The sequence below is a fragment of the Citrus sinensis genome, chromosome 7 (assembly GCF_022201045.2).
Source record: "Citrus sinensis cultivar Valencia sweet orange chromosome 7, DVS_A1.0, whole genome shotgun sequence".
Lineage (NCBI taxonomy): Eukaryota > Viridiplantae > Streptophyta > Magnoliopsida > Sapindales > Rutaceae > Citrus > Citrus sinensis.
The window spans coordinates 26,284,067-26,305,937 of NC_068562.1; the positions used below are offsets into that span (position 1 = coordinate 26,284,067).

Sequence of the window (21,871 nt, forward strand, 5' to 3'; positions counted from 1 at the left end):
GATGCAGCACATGCCTCTTGTTGTGTCAAAGCAAAAACTCGTGCCTAAGTATGAAGTCGACTAGGCTGACCTCTCTGACCTGGAGGAATCGTCAGACTCCTCAAAGTAGACGTAGAACCTCCCGTCTGTACTCCTCTGTGACCATGAGTCTGGCCAGAGTGAGGTCGATACCGTAGGGTTGTCTCTCTTGTAGAATTTTCACCTTAAGACAAGGTAGACTAGAATCTTCTGATGTGTCTAGGCTGACCACATAGATAATAAACTTTGTCTCCAACGCGACACTGGCCCTGATAGTTCCTGCCACACGAAGAGCAAGAAGTCTGTTGGGTACTCTTAGGACGATCATCACGATGTCCTCCACCACTGCGGTTGTATTGTCCTTGATTTCTGGTATTACTCCTCACTGATGGCTGCACTGAGCTATAACTGACATCCTGTCTTGGGTCTCCCCTAAAGCCTTTACCCTGACTCTTTTGTATGATATCAAAGTAAATTGTAAGAATACCCCCTTTTTTAGGTAACTTGCTATTAGAGCCATCCTCTGCCTAGCTCTGACTACACTTCTGCTTCAGTGCTTGAACTCTGCGTCCCTCTGAAATATTATGTTCTACTCTCCTGACTACCTCAAGCACCTCTCCAAACTCAGTGTATCGTGATGTAGTCACGGTGGTGCAAATATCAAATTAGAGACACTCCTCAAACAATCTGCATCTCTTTTTTTCATCACCGACTACAAATGTAGTAAATCTGGAGAGGTCGAAAAATTTCTTCTCATACTCCTCAACTATCATGGATCCATAAACCAACTAAAGGAATTCACTTCGCTTAATATCTTGATACACAGTTGGGAAATAATGATCATAGAATTCCTTACAGAATTTGGCCCAAGTAATCGCAACATGCCCTTACTATAATTTCTCTGCTATCTGCCACCAATGGTAAGCTCTATACTCGAGTAGGAAAATGGCAAAGGTTGGCATGTCATGCTCTGAACACTTCATCACGTCAAAAATACGCTCTAACTTAACAAACTATGACTCAATGTCAGGTGGTTCTCTAGAACCATTAAAGCTTTTAGCCCCTAAACTCCTCACACATTCAATAGTGTTTGCGTTATCGGTATGTGCTTGAGTCTGATTTTGCACCACTGTAGTCATGATTTGAGCCAGCCTATCAAATGATTGTTCAATATTTGGAACATTCCCTGGTGCCTGTTGTGCTCTTTCATGCGTGGAGGATTCAACTACTCCCCCATTTATACGTTCACTTTCCTCTACAGGTACACTACCAGAAGTCAACCCAGATACTGGCCTAGTACGGCCACAGCCACGACCCCATCTACTGCTACAACAAAGCACGATGGTGCCTACAAAATATCAATTCTTACTTTAATAACAATAAAACTTATTCTTACTAATATAGTAAAGTCTACAAAATCTAAAATCACGCTATGATACTACCTGAAACGACCTGCTCTGAACCCTCAGGGCGAGTCTATCTAATCTCATTAAAACTAGATAGATAATAATCTAATTAGTAAGAATTCTGCTGAAAATTCGGCAAATTCTTCTTTATAAATATAACACTCTTAATATGCAACTATAGAAAAAGAGCACTTCCAAAAGAATTCAATATACAACCAACTCCAATGATTATCATTCTCAACCAAAATACTAAATTTTTACATAAGATATCTCCAGGGTGTCAAAAGATTATATTATAACTAATCTTAATATATATTAGTTTATTCTTAATCCCAAAAGAATAATACAATAAAATTATACAATCCCAAAAAAATTAGATGATCAGGATATCCTAACAAAAATCATCTATATCTTCTAACACCATCACATGACTGAGATTCAAAATATATCTACACTCGCTGGGCCGATTTGGTATACCTGCAACTTCCTATTGGGGGGAGAGGGAGAATATAATAAAACGGGATGAGTATAAAACTCAGTGAGCTCAGTGAGTGGATATTAATTTTTTAAAATACATTTTTACTTTAAAAGAAATAATCACATCATTTCCAAGCACGGTTTCATCAAATCGTATGCGAGAAACCACTAATAAATCATTTAACATCTAAATTAGATTACTAACCTTGAAGAACATATATAATATCGTACGTAATAACTATGGAAAAGCATATCACAAGATCATGTATAATACACAAATTTGAAATCATCACTAAGCAAGTACCTAGGGGAATAATTTCGTTGTATTCAGACCTCAATGGACGAGCAATAATGTACTACCTAGGTACTGTCATGGCCCAGAGCTACACGGATAGATAGGGAAGTGCCATTTTATATCTCATCATATCTATGCATGCATAATCTAGTCCCCAAAGGACAAAAGCACTTAAGCACACGGCCCAAAACCTCTGTGTGTACTTGGACGGGTCCCAAAGGCCTCATCATATTTGTGTCACTGTAACCAAAGAAGGGTATTGTCCAATGATTTGGTAAACAACCTTTTATACACATATATATAAACATATAATCACATCTGAAATCTCATTTTCTTTTCATTTAACATACTTTAAATCTAATTCCTTTTCTTTAAAATATTATCGTGCATATATTCAAAATCGGCAATAAAATTATTAGTCATACACATCTTTAATAATAAACACCAATACATAGGTAAAATCCATTTTTTAAAAAATGATTAAATCAGAACCTTTAAAACTTATCTCATAAACTTGCTTTACCATATTTTAAAATCATAATAAATTATAAAGAATATAGGTTTTGTATATTCCACTTACAGTGATGATGTTTAGACTCGGTTATTGCCCACGTCCGTAGATTGGTTCTTGCTCGCAGATCCTCCTAAATCAATGAAACGACATAATTAATTTCCATAAATCAAAATTAGGACTAAATTTATGCAATAAACTCGAAATGAACATTTGTCCATAATATACAACTCTCGTGTCGATAAAATTATTAAAATACCATCGAATCCATACATCATTAGAATAATCTGGAATTGAAAATCATCGAATTACCCTTGGAATCATAATTACAACCAATCCTTAATTTCAAAAATTACTAAAATCTCTACATGGTCAGAAATTACAAATTGCCCTCAAATTGTGAAATTATCGTATTACCCTCGCTGGCAACGGTGACCGAAATTCAAGCAAAGGTGATTGGAAAGCTTGGGTTAGATATTTCTAGTTGAGCTGAGTCAATGGTATCAGCGATGAGCTCCCATGTGTGGCGACAATGCTGGAATCTAGCTCGACAGTCGTGTAACTTCAACGCCTGATCCATGATAAATCGACGGCTTTCGGTGGCTGTGGATAGTGGAAAAATCAAAAGGGAGTTGTGGGAACAAAACCCAACCGGTGGTGTCACCCCAAACAAGTGAAATCAATGGTGAGAAGGGGTGGGTTTTACCGCCGCTTATTGAGCTAAAACGCCGGCGTTATGGTCTTTAATCGGCGACGATGATGGCTGGGATACGACGACCGGTCTTCAAGCTTCAGATTGGTACTAAGCTTAGCTGGTGGGGTGGTCGAAATTATGAGATTCGGTTGGGTCATGTTCGCGAGGTCGAGTCTAGTTTTAGCTCAGTTTGCAGCTTTTCTCACTCTCTCACACGTGTGTATGTGTTCCCTTGTTTCCGATTCTTCTTTTATTTTTATTTACCTTTTAACTGCCTCACTTTTTTTTCTCACATATGTTACAGTGCATGTGCACTTAGACGTGTGTGTTTGTTTGTGTGTCTCTCGGTGTGCGCGCGTGCACACTTGCATGCGTTTTTGCACACGTATGCCTATTTGTGTGTGTATGTGTCGGTGTTTGAGTGTGCGTACGTATGTGTGTGTGCGTGTGCACGGGCGTACATGCATGTGTGCGTATTTGTGCATGAGTGCGTGCGTGCATGTGTGTGAGAAGGTGTATTGGCATATACATTTCATTTTCTATTAAAATGCGAAAGTGAGTTTTAGCACGCTGATTTCAAAGAAAGTAGGTAAATTTTCTTTTTTCCTTGGGTGTTTGAATTCACCACTCTCTTAGTATGCACTCTATATATTATTTTAAGAGATAAGTGGGTGAATGATGCTTGTGTAAAGCCCAAAATAAGTATTATGTGAAACTATGAATGTTAAGTGAGAGTTATAATAAGTGGTAATTGAATGAAGATAGTTCAAGTAAGTGATTTGAAAGGAAATGTTTTGAAAGTGACCCCAAGTTTTGAAGAACTTCTTTTACGATGTTTTTCAAAGAGCATTGCATATCGTGCATTTGTATGACATATAAGTGTGTATGTACTCTGGTATATGAAAAATTGCTTTCTTTACTAATTCTTGTACTCATTAAAGTTTATTGTAATTTCCATAGATCAAGATTGATTCATGTTAAGTGAGGAGAAAATCTAAATTAAGGATGATAAATAGTTTGGCAAATTTTACATTTTTCCACTATTTAAGAACAAAATTTTATATATTGTAGAAATATTTTAAAGTTTATTAGTTTGAATGCTTCTGCCATGCTTTAGTTGTAAATTGCATCTCGAGAACCCCCCTCGGATTCTCTCTGGAATTCAGGGAGAGTCGTTACAAAGATCTATTAAGATATATCAAATTATAATAATTCTTGTTACTTGTTACATAAGAACATATATGGAAAGATGGGTAATTAATAAAGAAAGTGAAGAAAATCCATAGGTAAATTTTGTTTACTTTTGATACTTTTGCTGTTCATGTATATATCTTGTTTACTAAAATTTTCACAACACTTAAAATTCTAGTAAAGTAAAACAAATATTTAAGACTTGTCCATAAATATACTAGTTATTTTTTTTTAATGTCATAAGAATCTTAATCAATGAAAATAACTCTCATATCTCTTAGGGGATAAGTCGAGTTGTTTTGCCACTTGTAGTAAAACAAGGAGGTCACATGATCAATTTCCCTTCAAACCCAACCCTGGAAAATGAAGTTATTTAATTAGTGTTTATATATATGATAAGATGTGAAATTAAAAATAAGAGAAATTATCCATCGTCCACCTGTTTTTCACCATTTTTCAAAAATACACAATTTTTTTTTTGTAGCACTCCACCTGAAATTAACATTTTTTTCATCGGTCTACTCTCGTTATAACACCGGTAGAACTTTGCTGACATCATAAGGGTAAAATTGTCATTTCACAATGACACAGTGGTGGAAAGGTGTAAAACAATATAACTTCAAGTGAAGTTCAGCAAAAATAAATAAATAAATAAAGAATTGTATATTTTTGAAAAAATATGAAAAAAACAGGTGGTCGGTGGATAATTTATTTTTTGCATTTGAGGGTAAAAAGTTATTTACACAATATTCCATTAATTTTCTTCACGGTCTCCAAACAGAAGTGGAAAAGTGAAAAGAAATGTAACTTCAGGTGGATTCCAGTAAAAAAAAAAAGAATTGTGTATTTTTGAAAAAGTTAGAAAAAACAGGTGGACGATGGATAATTTTTCAATTAAACAAAAAAGTCATAAAATTGACTTTTGATACTTTTGCTAAAATTGGAATTATATACAAGGAGAGAAATTTCTTATATTCAAATTCTGAGTTAGGTAGAGGGCTAAAAAATCAATTTATACTTTATTTACGCCTAACTTTATAAGTAATAAACTAAATTAAAAAAATTAATGTTTCACAAAGAAATTATTTAAGAATTCCTACGTCCATATTAATATAATAGAAATGTTATTTTTATTTAACATTCTAAGAATCAATCGGAAAAATCAAGAAAAGAAACAAGAGAGAAGAAATATAATTAACAAATTAACAGCTCTTTTATTCAAAACAAGTACATGTTGATACTAGCACAAAAAATATATTCATCTCACTCAAAACCAATGGATTGTTATAGATACTCCTAAATACTTAACACACAACTTAGAAGTCAAATATATATCTGCTATTATTAAAAATGTTTGACAATTCAAGTTTCCATTAGAGCAGCTTTTGTAGTGAAGAGAATCAATCTCACCCACCATCCATCGTTTGATTCGTTTCCAATGGCCTGGACGACAGTGAAGAGAATCGATTAGCATTTGAGCACCAGGCAACAAAAAAATTTGCTAGACTTTCCATGGAAGTGAAATCTGCTACATCGCTAATTCGGTAATGGCATGATTTCTCAAATAAATTTATTGCTTCTCGCAACATTGGAAATTTTTGTTGAGATCAATGGAATTTTTGCTCCAAGTAAGGCACATTTATCTGTAGTGAAATTTGGTAGAGCAAATGACAATAGTTCTTACCATGTCTATTTTGTAAATCTTTGCTAGAATTTTATGTACTCTAGAGAAAAGATGGAGCAAGTCAAGAGCTCATGAATTTTTTCTCTGCCTTGTGAGGAGAATAGGTGATTACGAATTTGTTTTTATATTGGATTTAAAAGTTCAATGTCATAAATATTTGATTTGAAGAATCCATTTCTCATTTTTTCTCCATTAAATTTAAACTTTAGTAAAAGATATGGCGGGGATGCTTCGTCGAAAGGTATGATAGAATATCATATAAAACAATTCAAGTTAAATAGAAATTAGTAACTAATTTCACAGGGTCAGCTTAAGGATAAGATTAATTAGTCTATTGGACATAGTTAGGTTGGTTGTGAATACGGTTTGTATCCGTCATCGCCGGATTTTGAATAATAATAGGGAGAAAGGTTGGTATTTAGAGGGTGAAACATGATTTCTTATCCCCTTCCAAGCCTTTAAGTAAATAATAGTTTATAATATTATTTAATTAATCTATGTTGCTCGTTTGGGGATAATGTGATTGGTCTATTTAGCCACTTAGATTTTATAAAAAATAATCAACCACTTAATAAATAACACATTATATACCATATTATTTGAGATGAAATTTGAAATAAAATTTTGGACTCTTCTAAAAAGGACAATATGATTAAAGATTAATGATTATGAAACTTGTTATCTAGTCTTCAGAGATTTCAAAATCAAAATTTTAGATGCTTGGCTTCAATTTCAACTTTCAAATAAAGTCATTGGAACAGAAACTCCCTCCATGAATGGTGCCATTGCTAGCAAGAGTAATGCTTCTTAACTTCAATTTTAACTTCCAAATAATATAGTTGGACCTGAGGTCTTCAAGATGTAATTCTTCGTAATTTCTTTTTTAAAAATTGTTTGATAATGAAAATATTTAGTGGAGTCAATTAAAATAATAAAGAACATTTTGTAATTTATTATATTATTTGTTATTTATTTAAGAGAATTTCAAATTAATTTATTAATTATCAGTATGCAGCCCAATTCAAGATAAATCACATTAAATTGTTGTATCTCTATGTTGTATGGTATGTGATTTATTTTATGCTCCCTCTTGATATTTTTCTATACCCATTTGCAAATTTCTCTAACAAGTGAATGAAAGTGGGGATTCATGAGACAGAAGGCAGGGGATAAATAGAAATTATCTTTTTAAAGGCACAGGGGAGAGGGAAATGGCTCAAAACCAATGCATTCAGACTTTTTGCGTAAGAAGAGTACAATAAGAAGTGTGAGGAAGCAAATAACGGTTTGATTGTTTTTATAGATATTAGTAGGTAGGTGATCTTATTGATCAATGAAAAAATATATCCAGAGTGTTTTAGAATGGTGTCAAAAACAGTGATAAAATTATATGGTCTTAACGTATTTTTTTAATTATTTTTAACTATCGAAAATTCATATGATTTTAACATATTTTTTCATGATGGTAACCGCTGTCAACGTTGATTTTGTCGCCATACTGAAAAATTCTCGTACATAAATATCAGTATTCATGATCACTTAATAAATTGTAAACTTTAATTAACCATGAAACAACACAATTGTTAGAGATTATATACAAAGGATTTGGATTCAATGAGTGGTAATCATTGAATAAGAAATTGACTAAGAAATAATATGTAATTAAATCTTAATTTTATAAAACATTTAGCACTAGATCTAAATTCATATTGAAGATAAATGATATCCCTTATTCATCATCACTTCGTGGCTTATATAACCATTTAGCTAGTTACATGCAGTAGCATTTGAGTGAAGATTATAAGATAATTAAAATCATAAAGAAACAAAGAGAAATTAATACAATTAACTAACCACTCTTTTAAATTCAAAACAAGATAAATATCGTCACTTTGCCACTTTGCTATAAGTATGCTTGGATTAGAGGAAGCATGAGCCATGATGCTAGCCTTTTTTTTCAAATTTGTCCATGTCTTCCTCGTATAAATCACCGATGCTTCTACTCCTTCACCATCACTTGTATCTGATAAAAGAGCAGAATTAGGTAACGACATCGACCCGATACTAAGCCAAACAGGCTTTCCCCCACCAAAATCAGCTTCATAATAACGCAATCCAACCACACTAGTTAAAGTTCATGATCTTGAGTCTTCCCATGCTTCATTCATATCCTTCATGAATCCTAAGTACTCAATATTATTCATCACATTGCTTACATTTCTCTTTGCTTTGATCACGTTTTTCACTAAGCTTTAGCTTGTTGCCTCTATGTCATCATCCTCGGCTAGTGACCATTCTGCCCTTACAAACCGAAAAATGTCACCCATGCACTGTGGAATCATTGGTGGATTCATCTTGCTCCGCAAATTCATAGTATAATACATTGCATGAGAATACAACTTGTTATTAATTGCCCTCTTTCTTTCTCGAGGCACAGCGATGAAAGCACCCCAAATGAGTGATGAAACAACCATGAAACGCGATGCTTGTAACTCATGATCAAAACTGCCCACCATTATTTCTTTGTTCACCTTCTCTTTTAGAGCCACTATCTTCTTGCCATCAAAAAACAAGCTTTTGAACACAACTTTAGATGTTAACTGTGGCTTTATGTGCTGATCCTTTAGTGAACTGTGCGGAGGAAAAAAAGAGCTGCAATCTAAAACGACGTTATTGCAAATATTTTCATTTACTCCACGATTGATCTCAGCCCACAATTTCATGAAGTTGGAGATTGCTGAACCATCTGCCAATCCATGCCATATACAAATACCAATTGCCACGTCGCCGGTACTGAAATAATTTACTTGAACAGCCAAAAGCGCTCTTTCAAAAGCCTCTAATCTCAATGATTGTGGGCTTGGTGGGATTAATTGTTGCATTTGAAGAAACTTCGTTTTCATTTTTTTAATAAAACATTATACACTAAGCGTTATTTATAGATGCAGAGGCTACATTTTTTTCAAAGATTACATAAGTGATTACGGAAGAAAATGTGTTGATCCGTTCGGCGCGGATCGTGTCTTTGACAAGTGCGGATCTTGCCTTTGACAAGTGCGGATTATGCCTTTGAAAACTTCCTTCAATGCCGTTTTATTTGACATTCTCAACACTCCCCGTCAAGCTAGTGCATAGATGTCTTGTATACCTAGCTTGTCTAGGAATTTTGTAAATGCTCTGCTTGAAATGGCCTTCGTTAAAATATCTGCAAGTTGATCTTCTGATCAAATTTTCGGCAGTTCTAAGAGTTTTTCATCTAATTTCTCCTTGATGAAAAATCTATCTACCTCGACATATTTTGTTCGATCGTGTTGAACTGGGTTATGAGCAATATCTCGGGCAGCTTTGTTGTCACAGTATAATTGTATTGGTTGTTGTGATGGATAGCCCAAATCTTTTAAGATAAAGCCTATCCATAGCCCTTCACATACCCCAAGGGCCATGCCTCGATATTCGGCTTTAGTGCTCGAACGGGCAACGACATGTTGTTTCTTGCTTCTCCACGTGACAAAGTTGTCGCCTACGAAGGTAAAATATCCTGAGGTAGAGCGTCTATCACTAGCTGACCCGACCCAATCTGCATTAGTATAAAGTTCTATATTGCTATAATCTTCATTTTTGGAAAATATGATTCCTTTTCCTGGATTTGACTTTAGGTACCTCAGAATCCGCATTACTGCTTTCATATGTTGTTCTCTGGGATTATGCATAAACTGACTTACCACACTCAATGCATAAGCAAGATCTGGCCTTGTGTGGGACAAGTACATCAATCTTCCAATTAACCTTTGATATCTTCCTTTGTCAACTGGAACTTGGTATGAGGTAATACAAAACTTCAGTCTTTCTTCTATTGGGGTGTTAATAGGCTGACAAACTGTCATTCCCGTTTCGTACAACAGATCTAAGGCATATTTCCTTTGAGACAGGAAGATTCCTTCCTTAGATCGAGAAACCTCAATTCCAAGAAAGTATTTTAAGGCTCCTAAATCCTTCATCTCAAACTCTCTTGACAAATACTTCTGAAGAGCCTTTCTTTCTTCCTCGTCGTTGTGTGTAACTACCATATCATCCACATAGACAATAAGGGCAGTGATTTTACTTTGTCGTTTTTTAATGAACAAGATATGATCTGAATTGCTTTGGTTATACCCAAAAAGAACCATGGCCTTTGTGAATTTCATGAACCATGCTCTTGGGGATTGCTTCAATCCGTACAATGATTTCTTCAATTGGCATAGTTTTTGATTGAGTCGCTCTGGTCCACTGCATCCTGGTGGCAGATCCATATAAATTTCTTCAGATAGGTCTCCATGGAGGAAAGCATTCTTTACATCGAACTGTTGTACTGGCCAATCTAAGTTGGCTGCTAATGATAATAAGATACGAATAATATTAATTTTTGCTACCGGTGTAAACGTATCAGTGTAATCTATCCCATAGGTTTGGGTGTAACCCTTAGCTATGAGCCTTGCTATTAATTGCTGTTTTTCTTTCTCGAGCAATAGTAATGAAAGCACCCTAAATGAGTGATAAAACAACCATGAAATGTGACGCTTGTAACTCATTATCAAAATAGCCTGTCATTATTTCTTTTTTCATCTTCTCTTTTAGAACTGCTATGTTCTTGCCATCAGAAAACAACCTTTTGATCACTACTTTAGATGTTAATTGTGGCTTTATATGCTGATCCTTTAATGAATTATGCGATGGAAACAAAAAGATGCAATGTAAAACGACGTTATTGCAAATATTTTTATTTATCCCAGATTGATCTTAGTTCACAATTTCATGATGATAGAAATTGTTGAATCATTTGCCAATCCGTGCCATATACAAATACCAATTGTCATGTCGCTAATGTTGAACTAATTTGCTTGAACATGCAAAAACTTTCTTTTAGAAGGTTTGCGACTTTGTGAACGACCTCTTGTTGTCAATGCCTTTATAGCTGTATCATTGTGATCTTTTCTGTCTTTTTTTTTGTCTCATAGTTATGCAACGCACTGCATACAACATTGATTGTGACATTGTTCTTCCCATGAAGCAAAGTGGTGGTGAGATGATCATATTCATTAGGAAAGGAATTTAATAGCAACAATGACTTTTCTTTATCTTTAAATTTCTCATCCAGATTTAGCAAATCCATTAATATCCTATTAAATGAGTTTACATGGTCATTTATCAACATGTCAGGTGCATACGTGAATCGATAGAGTTTTTTTCTTCATTTAAAGCCTATTTTCAAGGCTTTTCTTCATGTACCTTTCTTCCAGCATATGCCATAATTTCTTTGCTGATATTTGCCACATAATAGAGTATTTCTAATCTTTAGCCAGACATAGGCGAGAAGTGCCAGTTGCCTATCTATTGATCTTTATCCACTTCTTGTCATTTATCTTGTCAGGTTTTTCTTCAAGAATGAGGTCCAACTCTTGCTGATATAAGACATCTAACACCTCACATTGCCACATGCCAAAATTATTAGTACCATCTAATTTTTCCACTTCAAATTTTGCATTCGTCACAATAGTCTTTGTTGAGAAATATGAAGATGATGCCTCTGCCATCCCTTTTTTTTTAATTACCTAACCCGAATGAATAATATCTACGTGTCTATTTATATAGATAATGTACCAGGAAAGTTCTCAGGAGAATGGAGGGTCTCGACGGTCCCACTTGAAATTTCTCAGACACCCATTTAACCACATAACTACATTGTAGGCTCTTGATACTTCAAGTACAGACTGTTGGCTCCACTGTATTCGTGAACAATACCATATACGTGAACAATATTGTATATGTAAACAATGTCGTTTAACCAAAGTATAGACCATATGCTCTCATATCAATTGTTACAGAAGCATAGGTTGAGTATGGTAGTCGCGACTTGTGGATAAATATAATTGTAGTGATAAATAAATGTAAAGAAAATAGGACACAATAATTTACATGGTTATGCATAAAGTCTATGTCTATAGACAAAAATTGGAAGATAATTTCACTAATAAATGAGAATTTATAAAAGCGAGAAAAACTCTTAAAATCCAAAAACCCAAAACGAAAAAACAGCCAATTGTATTTTCAATAAAATACTCAAGTAAAAACTTTCTCAAATCTCTGAAATTACTTCACTTACAATTGCTTTAAAAAATATGGGACGCTAACAAGTGCAAAATGCTTCTATATTTATAGAGATCATTTTACACCAGCCAGCCAAATTGAGGCGTTGAAAAAACCTGGCCAATTGATGAAATTGTCTAAATTATGTCCTTGAAAATTCATCTTCGGTAGGCACCGAATTCGGTGCCCAACAAGCTGACTTTTTAACACACAGTCAACATTAGTTTCAATAAATGCAGCCCTTTGGTCATTACAATCGACTGAAAAGCTATCAATCAATTTTCCAACAAAACGATAATAGTGGGTTAATGATTTTGGGAGAGATTGCTTCAACAAATCGGATTTTTTTTTCCCTAAAATCTTGGTGGTTACAATTGGCCAAGAAAACTAGGGAGATGTAAACATCAGAATAAATTTGATCAATCAATGAAAGTTTATAGGTTCTAAGATGTTTTTCCGTTGGAAATGAAGATTTGACTCTTTCGGTGGAAATGATTTGAACATTAGAAGCGACACTTTTGATACTTTTTTTTTTTTTATGATTTGGACATTATTGGTGACCAATTTGGGAGCAGTTGGTCGGAAAATGTTTTTGAGAACCACTACCATCTCTTGCTGGCTTTGAGAAAATTTTCACCAAAGTGAGTGTTGAGTGGCCTACTGTGTGTGGTGCCTAATCTATCATATTTATTATAAGGTAGGTTTTTTTTTAAAAAAATTTAAATGAATTTATTTTTTAAAAAAATTTGAATAAGTCGGAATGCAAATATTTAAATGGCATATTTGCTGAGGTTCATATTCGTTGGTTGGTTAGATCAGGTGATAGTAGTTTCTGGTATGATTACTGGCTTGAATTTACACCTCTCTTTCATTTTAATCCTCCAGCAGCTTCTATGGCCCCTATATCTTCTTTTTGGTGTGGTGTGGATTGGGATAAGAAGAAGCTTTTATTAGTACTGTCATCATCAGTTGTTGAACAAATTGTGTTAGTACCTATTTCTGGTACTGGGCCAGATATACTCTGTTGTGCCATATCTAGGGATGAGAATTTTTGTCTAAGGAGTAGTTGGGAATTTGTACATGGGTCCCGTAGCCAGAATGAGGTTTTTTCTTTAATTTGGCAACGACATATTCCTTCGCAGGTTTCTTTTTTCTTGTGGCGTTTATTGAATGGTTTCTTGGCCACGGATGATGCTTAGTGCTCTAGGGGTTTTCATATGGTTTCTCGGTATCTTTGTAATCGAGATGTTGGGATTGTCAGACACTTATTTTTGAATTGCCCAGAGGTTCAACAGGTTTGGCGGCGATTTTACTCAATGATTGGTCGTCCGTATCTCCCTTTTTTGTCTCCCCATGCTTTGCTTAGTCACTGGCAACGGTGTTGCTGTTCTTCTAAACATATTCGAGTCATTCTTCCATGTTTCATTCTATGGCATGTTTGAAAGGCTCGAAACACTCTCAGGTAAGATTCAGTTGCCTTTAATGTGAACACTATTATTTTTAGAGTGCTTCTGGATATTAGACTAGTCAGTGATGTATTTGGTTTTAAGACATCTCAATTGAGAGGCATTTTGGACACTCATATTGGGGAGGGATTGAGGATTATCATGCCTCCCTGTAGACCACCTCAATTGGTCTCTTGGATGAAACCGCCACCGGGGGTGGTGAAGTTGAGTGTGGATGGTTGTTCTAAGGGAAACCTAGGCATGGCTGCTACTGGTGGTGTTTTACGAGATCATCAAGGTGTGACATTAGCTGCTTTTGGTTCCTTTTTGGGGCACCAATCTATTCTTTTTGCTGAATTAATGGCTTTGTTAGAAGGTTTAGATCTTGCTGCTTAGTTTGGCTTTTCTGATCTTGAGGTAGAATCTGATTCAGCCATTGTAGTTTCTTGGGCCATTTCAAGTAGTTTTGTGCGATGAGATTTTACTTACATCATTGGGTGTGTTCGAGCATTGGCTTCTAGGTCATCCATTAGTATCGGGCATGTTCTTCGAGAAGCTACATTTGCTGCCGACTTTATGGCCAATTGGGCTTGTACCCATTAGACTTGTCAACGATTTTTCAATCCTAGTGATCTTCCAACTAGTTTATCAAGCATTCTTCATTTGGATACTCATGGAATTCCATACATTCGACATTAATCACGTTGATTTGTATTGGTTTAAAAAAGAGAAAAAAAATGACGTATTTGTTTTTTTATTTTTTTATATCTGAATATAAGTGGCATTTTGACATTTATTTCCTTATAAAAAACATATTAAACATGGTTATTTGACATTTATTTCCTTATAAATTAGAAAAAATCTTAAAATTCAGCAAATAAGTATATTTTTAGAGATATTTTAAGAATATAATATTTATTTTTTATTCATGCCTTTTTTCATTTAAATAAAAGTCACAAAAGTTATTTTTTTTCTATTCGGATGCAAATTTCTTAAAAATCAAACATAATTTACAAAAAAACAAAAAAGCAAAACTTAAAAAAAACCTGAAATTAATAAAACTTCATATTCCAAATGTTTAACAAACAAGCGAAGTTTCTTGCATAATTATATAATTACTCGCAATAAGAATGGAACTCCAAGATAATAAAGAAAATCAAAATAAATTGACTAAAAAGATAGAAATTAAAAAAGAAGGTGATTAGAAATATGGATAATACATAATATTATCAGGAATGACAGGCTCCAAAATAAATAATTTCAATAATAGACAATAATAATAAAATTAAGTCTGAATATGCCGGTAGCAAAAAGATCAGATTGAGATATATCAAATTTAATAATTCTTGTTACTTATTATATAAGAGCATATATTTAGTATATGGAAAGAAGGGAAATCAATGAATAAAATAAAATAAAATCCGTTGGCGAATTCGATGAATCCCAAAGCTGCGCATATATATTTAGTTTATTAAAATTTGCTCAACACTTATATATTCTATGAAAGTAACATAATATTTAAGATTAGTCCATAAATATACTAGTTATTTTTTATTTTAACGTCACAAGAATATTAATTAGCAAAAAATAACTTTTGTATCTTTCAGGGGATAAGTCGGGTTGGTTTGCCCCCTTATAGTGAGAGCAAAGGTCATAGGAACAAGATCATTTTCCCCTCGCACCAACCTTGGAAAAGAAAATTATTTAATTGATATTTATGTATAGGATGGGATGTGAAATTAAACAAAAAAACCGTAAAAATAACTTTTGATACTTTTGTTGAAATTTGAATTGTACATGCCTACAAGGAAATAAATATATACGTAGAGGCTTCAAAATGTTTTATATTCAATTTTGATTAGGTAGAGGACCAAAAAAATCAATTTATAGTGTTTAGCATAAATAAGTAAATTAAGAATAACACAGTTTGGACCTACCAAATTATCATGTGATAATGATATTTTTACCTTAAAGAGACGTCTAGGATAATTTTTTTACAGTAAAATTTTTATTTTATGTTAACAACTCGAGATAAAAAAGATTACGTTAGAAGCCTTAAAAGCTAGTTAATCTTAAATTTTTTTTTGAAAGATAATTCTCCCATAATCCATTAATTTAAGTTATTATTAATTCTTTACAATTTTAAATTTAAGTTTCATTCTTTACAACTTTAAATTTAAGTAATAGAATAAATATTATACAATTTATTTCTTTTCATGTTAAGTAAATAATTGAGATTATATTTTTCTAAATATTATCTCACCTCCATATATGTGATGAGGTATGAGTAATTTTACATAATTTAAAAGTTGCATATAGAAATCTATTATTTTGAAAATAGCATTTATAAACTCTATAATAAAACTTAAATTACCATTCAAGTACTTATTTAATATTTATTTATTTTTCATTTTGATATTGTCAAAATTTATATAAACTTTGTCCAATCCTGCATTAAACTAAACACAAGAAAACAATATTGTAATCCAATTGGTATTTTAAGTAAATGGATGTGGAGCAAGTTAAAATAATCTATCTATATTTTTAATACTTAATTATGTTTATTTACTAAGTTACCATTGATCCTTTTAAAGATAATAAAACATTTTAATGGACTTATGTGCAAAATTTTTGAAAACTAACCTTTTAAAGATAATAAAACATTTTAATCGATTTGAACATACCTTCAAAATGTTGGCACTTTTTTAATTGACTTATTTTGATAGCTTAATTGGTAAATTTCAAATTAAAATTGAAAGATTATCATATGAAACACTTGGACTTTTTAAACTAAAATTGAAAGATAATATTATGAAACCCCTGGACTTCTCAAAAGCCAATCAGAATGGAAAATGGTGGACAAATCGATCATTTCTGGTAATAAGATCTTGTGCATGACCTTAGATGATCCCAACAATGTAAACTCGTTTTTCTTTTTATTATTAACCATCAATTGTTACTATATGTTTTGTTATCATAGAATCAGATAAAATAACGGTGACATCTGTTGTGGAATTCCTCAAGAACCACTCTAATCAATCAAATAACCTAAGCTATAGAACCCAATCGATTCAAGATCAACAATCTTTACTCAAGAAAACTAACCAGCTCAAACACAAGAAATAACCAAAGAACAGTAAAAGGAAGATGAACCAGAAACAATGCACACACAATATAACGTGGTTCAGTACCTAAGTACCTACATCCACGACCAAAGAAACCCCTCTGGGCTTGAAGCTTTTATTTAACCAAGTGTTTACAATGAGAGTATTGATGACAGAGATTAAATCTCTCCTACAGAGAATTTTCTATCTCTCACCCTAGGTCTCTCAAAATCGTGACTTTTTCTCTCTAGTTGATCAGCTCTGAGCTCTGCATATATAGCTCTGTTGTCCAGCTGTTAGCAGTAACAAATTAACTAACTCTGGCCCCACACAAAAGCTGACTCAGCATGCCACTTCATCACATAACAGAAATAACAGAATTAACTAATCAAGCTTCACAACATCCTTTCAATCAAACGGAAGCTTAATTATGAAGGTACTTCCTTATTGCTGTATATTTGTTATCATATTTGTTTTCATAGGCGTATGCCTATATCCATTGTAATTATAAAATGTACCACTTTTCAAGAAGTAGGTGGGATTTAAAAACTCTATTAAACTGGAGGGACGACATCATGTGTTTATAATAATTATTAAACATATGCACTTTGTTCTTCAAACATACAATACTTCAGTAGTTTATTTTATCAAACACTTAAACTTTGCATTTGTCCAGTTGATTTTCTCATCAATACCAGCAAAAGTGAATTATTTCATAAGCAGCAATCCGAATCTATCCCTAAATAAATATTATAAATAATTTTTTTGAAAATTATTTTTATTTCTAAAAAAATATATTTTGATATTATTAATCTATCATGAAGATTTGATTCAATACAACGATTTGTTCGGCAATGGCTGACTTTAGATTTCTATAATAAATAAATTTTTTACGAATATATATATAGTCATTCTCTAGTGCAGACGTCCTTATTTATTTTTTATGCGGATACATTTTAAAACGACATGGTTTAAGAGAGTTAGTTTTTAATTCTTTAAAATCATGCGGTTTTATAGTTCATTTAATAACTAACTCTTTTAAACCGCACGGTTTAAAAGTGTGTCCGCATTAAAAAAGATGCGGGCGTCCACACCTGAGAATGATTATATATAATATTAAATTATTATATGATTTTAAGCCAAATTTTCGGGGGTTAGTATAATCAAAGCCTATAATAGTAAAAAAAAGACTATTTACCAAATCACAGTCAGTCCACTCTCTTATTTGTACATTTGAATGAATTTTGAGAGTTTAGAACTTTAGATATTCCGTACGCATAAAATTATATTGAGTGTGTCCATACCATACTTGATAAGAGATCCATAAAATTAATTTAGCTTACATATATCACAGTGAGTTTTGAAGTCGATGGCCCAATTTCTCCTCTTCTAGATGGAGCTCCAATTTCTTTTCATCCTATTCTTTTGTCTCCTCAAAATTGTATTCAAATCTCCAAACCCTAATAAGAAATCCTTCCCTGCGCCACTGAAACTTCTTCTTATTGGCAACATTCACAACATGACATCACAGACATTTTATGTCGCATATTCAGAGTTATATATATATATATATATATCCAATATAACTACTTACGAGGATCCTTTAATAAAATTTGATGCCAAATATGATACAATAATTCTGCCTTTGCAATCAGAAAATATGATAAAAGGAAAAAAAGGAAAGCATTACGTACATTTTTTTTTCACCTTTTTTTTGTCCTCTTCCAGTTTTCGCTGATCGAAGTATGCATACATAACATGATTTTATTTAAAGAGAAGTATGATAATAATGAGATACAGTTATTGTACAATAATCTCAACTTTGTAAGCATATTACTATTCTAACTAGAAGACAATTCTTTTTATTCAAAGCAAGAGAAATAAAATTAACTCCTTACTTCCTTAAAAATATGCTAGGGTTAGGGGAAGCATAAGCCATGATGCTAATTTCTTGTTCAAATTTGTCCATGTCCTCCTTAGACATTACCACCAATGCTTCTATTCCTTCACCGTCACTTGTGCTTGATAAAATAGCAAAATCAGGAAACAATATGGGCCCGAAACTAAACCAAACAGGCTTCCCCCAACCAAAATCAACTTCATAACAAGGCAATCCAACCGTACTAGTCAAAAGAAATGACCTCGAATCTTCCGGTACTTCATACATATCCTTAATGAAACCTAAATACTCATCATTATTCATCACATCTCTTCCCATTCTCTTGGCTTTTACCACTTCTCTTACTAAACTTGTTATCTCTATGGCATCATCCTGGGCTAGTGACCATTCTGCCCTTACAAGCCGAGCAATGTTACCCATGCACCGTGGAAACATTGGTGGATTCACCTTGTTACGCAAATTCATAGGATAATACATTGAATGAGAGTTCAACTTATTATCAATTGTCCTCTTTCTTTCCCGCGCTATAGCGATGGAGGCACCCCAAATGAGTGCTGAAACAACCCTGAAACGAGTTGCTTGTAACACGTCATCGTCAGAATTGTTATCAGCCATTAATTCTTTATTCACCTTCTCCTTTAGAGTTGCTATCTTCTTTCCATTGAACAACAATCTTTTGAACACAATCTTGCGTGAAGATTGTGGGCTTCGGATCTGATACTGTTGTGGGAACTTTACGGGCGGAAACAGAGAGGTGCAATCTAAAACGATATTGTTATTGCAAATATTATCATTATCATTAATCACCCCACGAGCGATTTCACCCCAGGTTTTCATGAAGTTAAAGAATGCCGAACCGTCGGCCACTCCATGAGAAAAACAAACACCAATTGCCATTTCACCGCTGTTGAACAGGTTTACTTGGACAGCCAAAAGTTCTCTTTCAGAAATCTCTAAATTCGATAATTGGGGACTAGGTGGGATTAATTGTTGTAGCAGCTCCATATCTGGTGGTTGAAGAAACTTTGATATATCACAGCCAACATTAGCTTCAATAAATGCAGCCCCACGATCATTACAGTCGACCGAAAAGCCATCAATCAATCTTCCAGCAAAAGGGTAGTAGTGGGTTAATGTTTTTGCGAGAGATTGCTTCAGTAAATCGGATTTTTTTCTGAAATCTTGGTTCTTGCAACTGGCCGAGTAGAAGAAGACTAGGGGAATGTAAAAATCAGTACTTAATTGATCAATCAATGAAAGTTTATAGGTTCTAAGATGTTTTCGGGTTGGAAGTGAAGGTTTGACTCTTTCGGTGGAAATGATCTGAACATCAGACGTGGCACTTCTGATACTTCTTTTTGTGAATATCTGGAGATCATTGGTGATTAATTTGGAAGCAATTATTGGGAAATTTTTTTTGAGGGTCACTGCCATCTTTTACTGGCTTTAGTGAGTGTTGAGTGGCATTTAGTGTGTAGCCAAATTCATCATATTTATTATAAGTGTCTTGCATAATTGCTTCTGAAAATATCGGATCTCCAAAATAATAAAGAAAATCAAAGCGAATCCCTTAGAAAATATACAAAGTCAACAAATGGAGGTGATTTCAATAATAGACAATATTAAAAAAATTCTCACTCTCCGGGTCAATACATCAGATTGAGATATATCAAATTCTAATAATTCTTGTTACTTGTTATATAAGGACATATATTTAATATATAGAAAGAAGGGAAACTAATGAATAAAATAAAATAAAGTCCACTGGCAAATTCTGTGAACCAGAAAGCTGTGCATCTATATCTTGTTTATTAAAATTTGTACAACACTTAAAATATTTTATGAAAGTAACATAAATATTTTAGATTTGTCCATAAATATGCTAGTTACTATTTTATTTTTATGTCACCAGAATATTAATTAGCAAGAAGTAAGTTTTGTATTTCTGACGGAAAAAGTCGAATTGGTTTGCCCCCTTATTGTGAAAATCATATGATCATTTCCCTCTCCCACCAACCCTGGGAAATAAAATTATTTAATTGATGTTTCATGTATAGGATGGAATATGAAATTAAATTTTGATACTTTTGTTGAAATTGGAATTAAATACAGGGACATATATATATATATATATATATATATATATATATATATATATATATATATATATATATATATATATATATATATATAGGTGAATAGTGTGATTGTGTATTTGGGCGGGTGTGTGTGTGCACGCGCTTGCGTGTGTGCGTGAAACGACCCGCCCAAAACCCTCAGGGCGAGTCTATTTAATCGCATTAAAACTAAATAGATAATAATCCAATTAGTAAGAATTCTACCTAAAATTCGGCAAATTCTCCTTTATAAATATAACACTCTCAATCTGTAACTATGCAAAACAAGCTCTCCTAAAATAATTCAATATACAACCAACTCCAATGATTATCATTCTCAACCAAAATACTGAATTTTTACCAAGATATCTCTAGGGTATGAAAAGATTATATTGTAACTAATATTAACATATATTAGTTTATTCTTAATCCCAAAAGACTAATATAAGAAAATTATACAATCCCAAAAAAATAGGATATCTTAAAAAAAATATCTTTTAACACCATCACATGGCTGAGATTCAAAATATATCTACACTCGTTGGGTTGATTTGCTGTACCTATAACTTCCTGTTGGCGGGGGGGGGAGGAGAGGGGGGGGGTGGGTGGGGGATATAATAAAACGAGATGAGTATAAAACTCAATGAGTGGATAATAATTTTTGAAAATACATTTTTACCTTAAAAGAAATAATAACGTCATTTCCAAACACGATTTCATCAAACCATATGCGAGAAACCACTACTAAATCATTTAACATTTAAATCATAGTATTAACCTTGAAGAGCATATATAATATCGTACGTAATAACCATGGAAAATTATATCATAATATCATGTAAAATACAAAAATCTAAAATTATCACTAAACAAGCACCCAGTGGAATAATCTTATCGTGTCCGGAC

General features: G+C 33.2%; 1 protein-coding gene across 1 annotated transcript in view; it reads right to left on the bottom strand.

The window, feature by feature from the left end:
* The window catches only part of LOC127903676 (stemmadenine O-acetyltransferase-like), a 32,611-nt gene extending 12,310 nt beyond the window's left edge, over nt 1–20,301 (bottom strand). The window contains exon 1 of the mRNA XM_052444058.1: nt 19,155–20,301. Within this exon, the coding sequence (XP_052300018.1) occupies nt 19,155–20,282 (1,128 nt within the window). The 5' untranslated portion in view covers nt 20,283–20,301. The remainder of the gene's footprint in view (nt 1–19,154) is intronic.
* Between the last annotated feature and the right edge of the window lie 1,570 nt (nt 20,302–21,871).